A 13,557-nucleotide genomic window follows, 5' to 3' on the forward strand; every position below is an offset into this window, starting at 1 on the left:
CTGGAGTTGCTTACCAAGAGGACATTGAATGTTCCTAGTTAAGTTTTGATTTAAATTTCCTTAAATCCATGGCAAGACTTGAAAATGGCTGTCTAGCAATGATCAACAGCCAACTTGACACAGCTTGAAGAAGTGTAAAAAGAATAAATGTGCAAACATTGTACAATCAAGTGTGCAAAGCTCTTAGAGACTTACCCAGAAAGATTCACAGCTGTAATCGCTGCCACAGGTGATTCTAACATGTACTGACTTACGGGTGTGATCTTAAGTATTGGAGATATCTGTATTTTATGTTCAATAAATTTGCAAACATTTATAAAAACATGTTTTCACTTTGTCATTATGGGGTAGTGTGTGTAGATTGGATTAAATTGATTTGATCACCCTTTTGAATTCCGACTAACAAAATGTGTAATACAAAACATTTTATCACACAATGAACCAAGACTGTGCTGCATTCATTACAAAATAGCTGTGGTTTATTCCTTTGGGAAGGAAAAAAACAGCAATAACTAAGCATTACCAGACATGTCTACAGGAAAGAAACGGTTAATTTGCAGCCAGGTAAAAACCGTAGTGAAATATTAGATTTTATACTTAGTTTTCACATTCTGGTTATTCTCTCCCAGGGCTGAGCCCCCCCAAAAAAACTGCTTTTCAATTTTATGGTTGAAAATGTTTGTTTACATTGTTCAAAAATACTTTGTGTGTCTGTACAAATTCCTATGAAAAACAATGAGGACAGTTCTGAGGAAAAACAACTAGAAAGTAAATCACAAAAAAAATATATACAAGCCTGATTGAAGCCCAATGTAAAATTGTAACTGATGCACATCTTCTCTGGGTTGTTTTCCAACAGAAATCCTGAGATTTCAAGACAGATCCACACACAAAACTACAATTACATCATGACCCCCAAAAAACACTTTACGTTGTGCATTGCTCTTTTACAACCCCTCTACTTTCTTTTCTATTGATAAAATAAGATGCAGATCAAGCAACATTCCATATGGGAGAGAGTTTTCTTTTCTTTTTGTGTCTCTTGCAGAGAATTTAGCTTTAATCCGCAAGCTTCCATCATATTTTACATATGTGGATTACCAACTGCTAGCGAAACAATGGGAGTGGTAGGGGTTAATGCATGCTTAAAAGAGTAAGCCCAAATCCTCAAAGTCACATTAAATCAAATTGTATAGCAACCAAAATATCTTAACAAGTGACATGTACAATATTATACAGATGTAGGATCTTAATTTGATCACCCTGTTGTTGCAGGAAATGTCTTGCACAGCAGGTAATGTTAACTCGTAGTGTAATCGAGGTTTAAAAAGGATTCTAAAGTTTATAATTTACGCATAAAAATTCAGACTTTATTTGCTTTAAAACATTTATCAATCCCTACAAAAAATGTCCATTAATTATAATCCACATAATAATTCACATTTCCTGTTGCTGCAGGATCACTTTCCTGATGTAGCAAACTGTCTCAAATTAAGATCCCATATCTGTAGGAATTTATATAGCATTTCCATAGAATATTTTTTTTCTCCAGAGAATACACACCAATACAGCACTATATGTACATTCAGAGAATAGCTGGTTTCTGTATTACAGTTCTACCAAGTATTCATACCACTGACAGACTTTTATAAAAGGTGTTTTGACTGCAACTATATCAATTGTAATTTGGATACGCTCATACCTAGGAATAACCAGTTATAACCAAGGCAAGTACTTAAGGTGCTCCATCTCTGCAGGTGATCCGTCTTTCAGGACAAGATCACTGCAACAGGTCCCCCTCCACCCTCTGATGATATGCATTACTTAATATTATGTCTCTAGAGAAACCTGAAATCACAACTTTCTTAGATTTTCCCTACAATAACTACTTTTTGGATAATGCACCAATACAGCTCTCTGTGTAGATTCAGAGTATCTGAATTACAGTTCTATCAAGTATGTATACCATTGGCAGACTTTGTATACCATTGGCAGACTTGTATTATGCACAAAAATAAGGAAATTTTGGTTTGTACAGTCATAAGATATGTGGTATAGAAAAGTACAATCTTAGGTGAGTACATGGATATCTACAGGAAACTGTCAAAATAAAGGAAACACTTGAGCAAATGAGGAATACAAAGTATATTGAAAGCAGATGCTTTTACACAGATGTGGTTCCAGAGTTAATTAAGCAATTAACCGCCCATCATGCTTAGGGTATAAAAGGCCCAGTTGCCTATTATTTTGGCTAACATGGCTAGAAGAGATTTCAGTGATTTTGGGTGAGGGGTCTCAAAGGAGCATAGGACGATAAACCTAAAATTAGACACCGACATTGCTTTCCTCTTACTGAAGCATTTTGCATACGTAGGTAATTTTCTGCTTTTCTGTAGCTTGTTCTAAAATCATTATTTGGACAACAGTAATAGCCTGTGCATTATGCTGATTCCCTGCTATGAAAGTATCTGCCTGTCCACTCACTCTCCCCACTGTGCGCACGGAGGAAGGAGATGCATTCAGAGAAGCACAAGCATATGACCAATGCCCAAACTGCAATTGTGGGGGGGAAAAAAAAACAGTTTTCAAAGCATCTACTATCGTTCTAGTTAGAGAGGACAGCCAGAGCTTTGTGAGTATATCATTTATTTCTCACTTCTTAATATTGAGTTCAAGGCAACACTTTACAACCGGAGGAGGCTGTAGTATGGTTTCGATGCAGAGCACGTCATGTGCAGTAAACAGGCCAACATCACATAGCCTAGGCCTAGCGCTGGAAAGTGTTTGTAGGATATTACCTGATGTTTACTGCTATATTAATAAATAAGCCTAAATGGCTATATAGCAACAATATCATATTTAGAGTTAGCAATCTAGCTAAGTGTTTTGAGTTCCCCACTTCCTCAGGTGGTGATTAATATAGCCTATAAGCCAATATGCACAATAATGTCAGCAAATTCTCTGATTAGCCTAAAATAAATCTGATCGTTCGGGATCTTATTTTGACAGGTTGCAAATAAAAATATAAAATCATGCATTCCCTGGATGTTAAATGAAATAGCTTACTTTTCGAATCATAGGTTACCAAGAGAGACAACTGAGATGGTAGCCTATCTGTCTTGACATCCTATTAAGACACGTTATGTTGGCGTTTCCTTTATTTTGGCAGTTACCTGTATACAGCATCTCTGCAAATGATCTGTCTATCTGGTCAAAATCACAGATACAGGTCTCCCTCCACCTTCTAATGGTATGGCTAACTTGTTAAAAAAAAAAATGACTCCAAAGCAGTATACTTTTTTTTAAGAGTCCATATTGATACAGAAACACTAAACAATGACTTAGATTTATTAAGAACAAGTTGATTGACAAAGTCATGAAAAATTGAAAGAATTTAATAAACCATCTCTGGGCTATGATAAAAAATATGCCTCAGGGGTCAAAATGACCCATCGCTAGCTTGAAGGTTAAAGGGTATTTGTCCTTGGCAGTCCAACGGTTTCGCCCACTAAGCTTGCGTTATGTGTGCTTCTCTACTACAGTACTCTGTATCGCTGCTGCTGCAGCGGCATTTGACAAAGGGCTGACCTGTAACATTAGTGCAACATTTTCCCCACTACTTTAAAAACAGGGTTTCCAGTCTTTGAACAGGCCCTTGGCCCTGGGCTCCTAGGTCATCATGGTAAACAGGCCCATTCCTTCATGCTGCGTCTACTTAACCAGTCTATCAAATAGGACCTTTTCGCCCTTTTTTCGATTGACACCTGCGCCTATGGTTGTCAACCAATGAGAACAGAGAAAGGGACAGACAAAGCTAATCTACATATGTGCAGTGAAGGCCTTGCTTTGCGTTGCTCCACTTTGCTCTCTTGTATCCTCCATGTTCGAAAGAGTGTTTCTTGTGGGCTTGGTTGGATTTGTCAATTTCTTCCCCCCTTCAATCTCCTATGCAGTTGGTAGACTCCACATCATGGGATGTGGCTGACCCATGTCATCGAAGGACGCAGGTCTTCTTGTGGTTACGGGTTCACAACAACAAACACCGACCTCATTAAGCCAGAGCTGAGGAGAAAGAGGGTTTTTAGCGTAGCCTAGCAGCTCATTGTAAACAAAACATCCCCTTCTTATCCTGACTGTTGGCCCTCTCCTCCATTTCCCCCCTCTATCTCAGAAGACAAATACAGCAGGTTCAGATATGGGACGGAGGGGTTGAGGGAGATGCGTTAATTGTGGTGGGGAGGGATTTCCCCTGTGCGTGCGAGGAGGGCGGGTGGTGGTATGTGTGTTAAGACTGTTTGAGGCGTTTCCGGGGCGGTCCCAGGAAGGGGCACTGGGCCGAGGCCAGCGAGCGGTAGGCTTCGGCCACTAGGTGAGGATGGGATGCCACCATGGACTTCCAGCCCGCCGTCTCCATAACCTCGGCAGCATGGCTAGAGAGAGAGGGGGGGGGACAATTTCAAAAACTAAAAAATGTGCACTGGGTACCCTGGAACAAGATTAAGAAACACTGGTATGTATAGGAGACTGCTAGCTCGTTGTGCCCCCCCCCCCCCCCAAACACACACAGTAGTTAAAACTCACTAGTTGATGAAGTCCACAGCCTGTGTTTTAAGCTGGTCGGCGCTGTGCAGGTCTGCCAGGATGAGGATCTCTGCAGCGTTCTCCACAGACAGACTGGTGCACAGTGCATCCTCACACATCACCTTCAGCCTCTCAAGAGCATACTGAGACGCACAGAAACACAGATGGATGAGGTGGATTAGGTAGAGAAGGAACATGAAAATGAGGACAAACAGATTAAGGAGTAGTATATCTATAATTCTTAAAATAATTGTTATATATTTTGTAAATGTTTATGATGAGTATTTTTGTAAATTGATGTGCTCATTCACCGGAGGTTTTGGTGGGAATACATTTTCTGAACATCACGCGCCAATGTAAAATGCTGTTTTTGGATATAAATATGAACTTTATCGAACAAAACATACATGTATTGTGTAACATGATGTCCTAGGAGTGTCATCTGATGAAGATCGTCAAAGGTTAGTGCTTCATTTAGCTGTGTTTTAGGTTTTTGTGACACATATACTTGCTTGGAAAATGGCTGTGTGGTTATTATTGTCTATGTACTCTCCTAACATAATCTAATGTTTTGCTTTCGCCTTACAGCCTTTTTGAAATCGGATAATGTGGTTACATCAAGGAGAAGTGTATCTTTAAAATGGTGTAAAATAGTCGTATGTTTGAGAAATTGAAATTATTCGATTTTTGATGTTTTGTATTTCGCGCCCTGCTGTTCCATTGGATGTTGGCTAGGCGTTCCGCTAGTGGAACGGCTATAGCCAACAGGTTAACCTGTCTGGGATAGGGGGCAGTATTTTCACGGCCGGATAAAAAAACATACCCGATTTAATCTGGTTACTACTCTTGCCCAGAAACTAGAATATGCATGTAATTAGTAGATTTGGATAGAAAACACTCTAAAGTTTCTAAAACTGTTTGAATGGTGTCTGTGAGTATAACAGAACTCATATGGCAGGCAAAAACCTGAGAAGATCCCATGCAGGAAGTGGCCTGTCTGACAATTTTTAGTCCTTCTGTTGCATCTCTATCGAAATTACAGCATCTGTGCTGTTAAGTGACACTTTCTAAGGCTTCCATTGGCTCTCTAAAGCCTTCAGAAAGCGGAATGACGCGTCTCCTGTCTCTGGGCAAAGTACAGCAGCAGAGTTTGTAAGTGGTCTGCCTGGGGACAGTGAGACTGGAGATGCGCCTTCACGAGACCTCGCCATTTTTTTTATTTTCCTCTTTGAATGAATACAACGTTGTCCGGTTGGAATATTATCGCTATTTTACGAGAAAAATTGCATAAAAATTGATTTTAAACAGCGTTTGACATGCTTCGAAGTACGGTAATGGAATATTTTGACATTTTTTGTCATGAAATGCGCTCGCGCGTTACCCTTCGGATAGTGATCTGAACACACGAACAAAACGGAGGTATTTGGATATAACTATGGATTATTTGGAACCAAAACAACATTGGTTGTTGAAGTAGAAGTCCTGGGAGTGCATTCTGACGAAGAACAGCAAAGGTAATCCAATTTTTCTAATAGTAATTCTGAGTTTAGGTTGCCCCGACGTTGGCGGGTGTCTGAATAGCTAGCCTGTGATGGCTGAGCTATGTACTCAGAATATTGCAAAATGTGCTTTCGCCGAAAAGCTATTTTAAAATCTGACATAGCGATTGCATAAAGGAGTTCTGTATCTATAATTCTTAAAATAATTGTTATGTATTTTGTCAACGTTTATCATGAGTAATTTAGTAAATTCACCGGTAGTTTTCGGTGGGTATGCTAGTTCTGAACATCACATGCTAATGTAAAAAGCAGTTTTTTAATGTAAATATGAACTTGATTGAACAAAACATGCATGTATTGTATAACATAATGTCCTAGGAGTGTCATCTGATGAAGATCATCAAAAGTTAGTGCTGCATTTAGCTGTGGTTTGGATTTTTGTGACATATATGCTTGCTTTGAAAATGGCTGTGTGATTGTTTTTGGCTATGTACTCTCCTGACATAATCTAATGTTTTGCTTTCGCTGTAAAGCCTTTTTGAAATCGGACAATGTGGTTGGATTAACGAGTGTCTTATCTTTCAAATGGTGTAAAATAGTCATATGTTTGAGAAATTGAAGTAATAGCATATTTGAGGTATTTGTATTTCGCGCCACGCGATTTCACTGGCTGTTGAATAGAGTGGGACGCTAACGTCCCACCTAGCCCAGAGAGGTTAATGCAACCGCTGTGTCAGATTTTAAAATAGCTTTACGGAGAAAGCACATTTTTCAATATTCTGAGTACATAGCTCGCCATCACAGCAAGCTATACAGACACCCGCCAAGTTCGGGGTCAACTAAACTCAGTAGTATTACAAATATTCTCTTACCTTTGCTGATCTTCGTCAGAATGCACTCCCAGGACTGCTGATCTTCGTCAGAATGCACTCCCAGGACTGCTACTTCCACAAGAAAATGTTCTTTTTGTTCGAAATAATCCATATTTATGTCCAAATACCTCCGTTTCGTTCGTGCGTTCAGATCACTATCCAAAGGCATAACGCGCGAGCGCAGTACCAGAGACGAAAAGTCAAAATGTTCCATTACCGTTCGTAGAAACATGTCAAACGTTGTTTGCAATCATTCTTTAGGGTATTTTTTACGTAAAATTGCGATAATATTCCAACCGGACAATAGCGTATTCATTCCAGGGGAAAAAGAAGGAACGGCGCGCTCGCGGGATCGCGCATACCAAGCCCTTTGTCCATAGGCAGTCCACTGATTGACTGAGCTACTATTATCTGCCCAGTAACAGGAGAAGGCTGAAAGAACTTTCTGAAGGCTGTTGACAGCCAATGGAAGCCTTAGGAAGTGCAACGTGACCCCACAGACAATGTAGTTTCGATAAAGATTAAAAAGAACTACAATTCTCAGATTTTCCACTTCCTGATTGGATTTTTCTCAGGTTTTTGCCTGCCATATGAGTTATGTTATACTCACAGACATCATTCAAACAGTTTTAGAAACTTCAGTGTTTTCTATCCAAATTTACTAATAATATGCATATTCTAATATCTGGGCCAGAGTAGTAAGCAGTTTAATTTGGGTACGTTTTCGTCCGGCCGTGAAAATACTGCACCCTATAGCGAACAGGTTAACAAAACACTAAGGAAGAATGTATCTTCTACGAAAATTGTTCTTCTAAGTGGCAGGCAATGTGCTCAGGTGGAGGCATAGGGTTTTTACAGACACAATCTTTCCATTAGAATCTTTCATGGGTATTGTACAGGGCTCGATAACCCTCCACAGCAGTCAATCATCCTTGTCAGAGGCCCGCCTGGGCTTGTAACATTTTGTTTTGTAATAATGCCATTTTCAATCTAGGCTAAATAATTTATGAAAAAAAAAAGAAATTCCTGAAGCCGTTAGTTCGTTAAGTAGATGATTTATTGCACTCGCGCCGCACACATAACCTAGTTTGAGCGGCATAATCTGTCAGGTAGCCAGAGAGTGCAGCTCTTAACTGGTTGTTGCGTGGAGCAGCTCACAGAATTCGAAAAGTTTGGTCTGAAGTCTTGGGTGAGTCTTTATGATGCGCAATTCAGTCATCATTCTCTGTTTGAATGAACATTTCTAAAGGCTTTCCCAACAAATCTTTCCAATGAAATGTTTTTTGCAAAGTAGGCCTACCTGGCAGAATGATACTACTATCAATCTTGGGGTATTGGTTGTGCAAACTCTGCCGTCACATGTAGCTTACACTTTTAGTGCATTGGCGTACAGTACAAAACACAGTACAAAAATACAGATAGCCAAACAACGGTCTCTTGCTAGGTGCAATTGAATTTAAGGACAACTACACCTCCTAAATGTTTATTTTTTATTGTTCCATGAATTTAGCAAAAGATATGATTTTATAGTGCCCTACAACAATAGACTGTTCAAATTCGCTAACAATAACACCCTTTTTATCCTCCAAAAAAAATCTGTTAATATGATATTGTCAAGTTAAAATGTAACTTTTTGTGTATGGAGGGTAGGTCATTATAGGCTATAGGCTACTTACTCAGCCAGAAAACTAAAGATAAAATGTAAATTATGCTCTGAGTTGGCACTGGCCCAGTGTACTGGCAAATTTACCTGAATGTCAAGCCCTGTTTTAAGAGTAGATTCAGCCCAATTGCGTAATTTTATATAATGGGGTACGCTGTAGATTTCACGTGTTTATAAACATCAGGTTTGAAACCTATCCTTCAATGTATTAGTGTTATTGAGGGGGAAGAAGGGGAAGGGAGGCATTTCAAGGACATTGTTAGAAGGAATATTTTGAACGGTGAGGAACTGCCCGATTCATTCGCAAACAGAAGAAAACCGACACACAGAGGGACTATCTGCATTTGTACAATAAGAAACACTTGAATTCATTTTCTGTGTGCCCTAATGAATACGACCGTGAACTTGTCCACAGAAAAATACAGTTTCGTTTTCCATTGTGAAACGTTGCTACAGTGGGCTCTACCAAAGATCACCCTCATTTTTTACTTGACACCACAATTTGCATACCACCCCAACAGATCCACGGAAGACGCAATCGCACTGCTCTCCCGCCTGGACAAGAGGATTACCTATGTAAGAATGCTGTTCGTCAATTACTACAGCTCAAGCCTTCAACACCATAGTGCCCTCCAAGCTCATCACTAAGCTCAGGGCCCTGGGTCTGATGCCCTTCCTGTGCAACTGGGTCCTGGACTTCCTGATGGGCCGACCCCAAGTGAAGGTAGGCAACAACACCGGGGTGTGTGATCCATCCCCTCCTACACTCCCTGTTCACCCATGACTGCGTGGCCATGCACATCTCCAACTCAAGTTTGTTGATGACAACAGTGGTAGGCCTGATTGCCAACAACAACAAGACAGTCTACAGGGAGGAGGCGAGTGCCTTGGCGGAGTGGTGCCAGGAAAATAACCTCTCCCTCAACGTCAACAATACGAAGGAGCTGATTGTGGACTAAAGGAGACGGAGAGAGCATGCCCTCATTCACATCGACGGGGCAGCAGTGGAAGGTCAAAAGCAGAGGTTGGGACTGGATCAAGGAACAGAACACCAGAAAATATCTAAATCAGAAAACGGGAACGAAAGTGATATCTATACTGTTCCGGAAACAAACAGCTTTTTTAAAAGCATGAGAACCGGTTAATGTTGTTTTACATTCCAGGCATTTTTTTCAGTCCCACAAAACACGGAACAAAGCCCTCACTCTGTCACTCAGAAAGGTATTCCAGTGTCTGCCTGTCAGTTGAAAATCTTGTGTGTGTGCATGTGTAGGCAACATGGATTAACTTTTTCCAATGCTAGTTATCGATACGATAGGTTTCATATTTCACATTGAATTTATTAACAATAAAAAGGCAAGTCGTGTTTTTAATTCTGGTTCCGCTCTGCACACACACAAGCTTGTTAGCTCTGGTCCAACTCTCAGAAGTTCAAAGACATTCAAAAAGTTCCCCCATAGAATCCACTCATTCCATAGGTATAATTCTATGGGCCTAATTAAGATAATGTATGTCATAACAAGATCCCCAGCCCTTCAAGCCAAGCCTCCTACTCCTCCCACCCTCTCTCGCAAACCGCAAAATTTCAGGCAGCCGATAGCGCCCATGCCTAGGCTAAAACAACTATAGTTAGCCCGCTCCATAGCAAGCTGTCCTATCCCCGGTGAAGTAATTTAAATGTTGAGCAAGTGTAAAAAAAAATAATTAAAAAAAGACACTTAAAAAGAACAGAAAGCAACTATATAAACCGGTACTTTTTTGTTGTTGTTGTTTGAACCAGTACAGAAATGCATTTTGTAGGTTGGAAGAGTGGAATGGAACTAAAAAAAATAAATGATTCTGTTCAGAACAAAATGATTGGAAAACTATTTTTGGTTCCAACCCCTGTTCAAAAGCTTCAAGTTCCTGTGTGCACATCACATCAATGGTCCCTTTACACAGACAGTGTGGTGAAGAAGGCACCTCGGGAGGCTGAAGAAATTTGTCTTGGTCCCCAACACCCTCAAAAACTTCTACAGATGCACCATTGAGAACATCCTGTTGGGCTGTGTCACCGCCTGGTATAGCAATTGCACCGTCCGCAACCGCAGGGCTTTCCAGAGGATGGTGCGGTCAGCCCAACACCCTGCAGGTTTGTAGTGTAACAACCGCAGGGCTTTCCAGAGGATGGTGCGGTCAGCCCAACACCCTGCAGGTTTGTAGTGTAACAACCGCAGGGCTTTCCAGAGGATGGTGCGGTCAGCCCAACACCCTGCAATTCTATCCATTTTGCTATGGGGGTTTGTAGTGTATTTATATACTGTATTCTTCACATAGCTCATTCTAATATTTCTACTACTGTAAATTGCATTTTAGTTACACACACACACACCACAAATGTAATGATATTCTGAATTCTTGAGCTTACTAATGCACTGTATCTACTGCTGTACATTTAATTCCTAGTACATCTGGTGTAAATGCATCTGGTGTAAATGCATCTGGTGTAAATGCATCTGGTGTAGATTGCATCTGGTGTAGATTGCATTTGGATTACTGTTAGTGCTATTCGGGTTGTTAAATTGGACTCGTTCCGACATTCGAGTTGTTGTTCTTTCTTTTTTTGTTATATTTAATTGCTTATTTGTGTACCTGTCTTGATATTTTACTGCATTGATAGGCGCTAGTAATAAGCATTTTGCTGCACACGCTATAACATGTGCTAAGCTGTGTACGTGACCAATAAACTTTGATGCTTCCATGTCGCTACGGGGTGAAGTTTCGCCTAGGTATAGATTTGGATCAGCTGCACATTTAGTTTTTGCCCTAGCAATACAGAGTGGATTCAAATAATAAAAGCTTAATAATGAGTTGATTATTTGAATCCGCTGTGTAGTGCTAGGGCAAAAACAACAAATGTGCGTGCACCCCTTAGGGTCCCCAGGACCAAGAATGGGAACACTAGTCAAGGGTCAACTTCACCCTACCTTGTCAGCGGCTGCTAGAAGGTCGTCAGCCATCTTGTCCAAGTTGGGGGCCTTGTCTGTGTAGATGAAACACATCATCTCCTTGAAGACCTCTGGCTCCACGTCATTGATCTCCACTCGGTTCTAGAGAGGTGGAGAGAGCAAGTGAGAAAAAAAGCGGTGAGGCAGAGAGAGAAAGGGGGAAGGAGAAAGCCAGAGAGAGAGATACAATACATGTAAATTGCACGTTTTTAGTAGTTTAATATTGATCCACGTGAGAGGAAGCCGAAGTGGAATAATATACAACATGTGCATGATACATGTTTGTGGGGAACTTTGAGAGCTGCCCTTTCAATTACAAAATAGGAAATACCACTAAAACATCAAAGAGAAAATAGATTTGGGCATCTTCCCCCTCCTTGCTGTTCATTGATCATTGTGTGTCTGAAATTGTAAGGTGGACCATTTCTTTCTCCGTTTCAAAAAAGTTCCATTTGAAGAAGAAAAAAAAACCTTGCTCCATGACTGAAAAATGGCCTTGTTTTCTAAAAAGGATTTCAGAATGGTTGAGGCATCACACACAATTTAATTTCTAAGAAATGCTAAGAAACGCAATTCCTGGGATCGTGCTGCTTTGACAGCAAAGGATGAAAATGTTGACCTCACATGTAGTGAGATGATTTTATTTTAGAAACCCTCTTGTTGGGTTTCGTCAAACAGCCTTGTGCAATAGAATGGTCTACGAAACGCCTTTCACTATGAACTGACAGTAAGTCGCTGCAGATACTATAAGTCTATCTGCATTCTATCTGTTAACCTGTTAGGGCTAGGGGGCAGTATTTGCACGGCTGGATAAAAAAAATGTACCCGATTTAATCTGGTTACTAATCCTACCCAGTAACTAGAATATGCATATACTTATTATATATGGATAGAAAACACTCTAAAGTTTCTAAAACGGTTTGAATGGTGTCTGTGAGTATAACAGAACTCATTTGGCAGGCAAAACCCTGAGACATTTTCTGACAGAAAGTGGATACCTGATGTGTTGTATTACCTTTAAACCTATGCCATTGAAAAACACAGGGGCTGAGGAATATTTTGGCACTTCCTATTGCTTCCACTAGATGTCACCAGCCTTTACAAAGTGTTTTGAGTCTTCTGGAGGGAGATCTGACCGAACAAGAGCCATGGAACGATGATGGCCCATTAGACACCTGGCGCGCGAGTTCATGTTGGGTACCCTCGTTCCAATACGTTATAAAAGAGTATGCATTCGTCCACCTTGAATATTATTCATGTTCTGGTTAAAAAAGGCCCTAATGATTTATGCTATACAACGTTTGACATGTTTGAACGAACGTAAATATATTTTTTCCCCTCGTTCATGAAGTGAAGTCCGGCGGGCTTAGATCATGTGCTAACAAGACGGAGATTTTTGGACATAAATGATGAGCTTTTTTGAACAAAACTACATTCGTTATGGACCTGTGATACCTGGAAGTGACATCTGATGAAGAGAATCAAAGGTAATGGATTATTTACATAGTATTTTCGATTTTAGATCTCCCCAACATGACGACTAGTCTGTATCGCAACGCGTATTTTTCTGGGCGCAGTGCTCAGATTATTGCAAAGTGTGATTTCCCAGTAAGGTTATTTTTAAATCTGGCAAGTTGATTGCGTTCAAGAGATGTAAATCTATAATTCTTTAAATGACAATATAATATTTTACCAATGTTTTCTAATTTTAATTATTTAATTTGTGATGCTGACTTGACTGCCGGTTATTGGAGGGAAACGATTTCCTCAACATCAATGCCATAGTAAAACGCTGTTTTTGGATATAAATATGAACTTGATAGAACTAAAAATGCATGCATTGTCTAACATAATGTCCTAGGAGTGTCATCTGATGGAGATTGTAAAAGGTTAGTGCATCATTTTAGCTGGTTTTATGGTTTTGGTGACCCTGTCTTTGAATTGACAAAACATTA

General features: G+C 40.1%; 1 protein-coding gene across 1 annotated transcript in view; it reads right to left on the reverse strand.

Moving 5' to 3' along the window:
* Positions 1–453: 453 nt before the first annotated feature.
* The window catches only part of LOC106579088 (speckle-type POZ protein), a 53,688-nt gene continuing 40,584 nt past the window's right edge, over positions 454–13,557 (reverse strand). The window contains exons 8-10 of the mRNA XM_014158635.3: positions 11,582–11,704; positions 4,582–4,724; positions 454–4,430 (exon numbers count right to left, since the gene is read on the reverse strand). Coding sequence (XP_014014110.1) covers positions 4,286–4,430; positions 4,582–4,724; positions 11,582–11,704 — 411 coding nt within the window. The 3' untranslated portion in view covers positions 454–4,285. The remainder of the gene's footprint in view (positions 4,431–4,581; positions 4,725–11,581; positions 11,705–13,557) is intronic.

This window comes from Salmo salar, chromosome 19 (assembly GCF_965601325.2).
Source record: "Salmo salar chromosome 19, fSalSal1, whole genome shotgun sequence".
NCBI classification, from domain to species: Eukaryota; Metazoa; Chordata; class Actinopteri; order Salmoniformes; family Salmonidae; genus Salmo; species Salmo salar.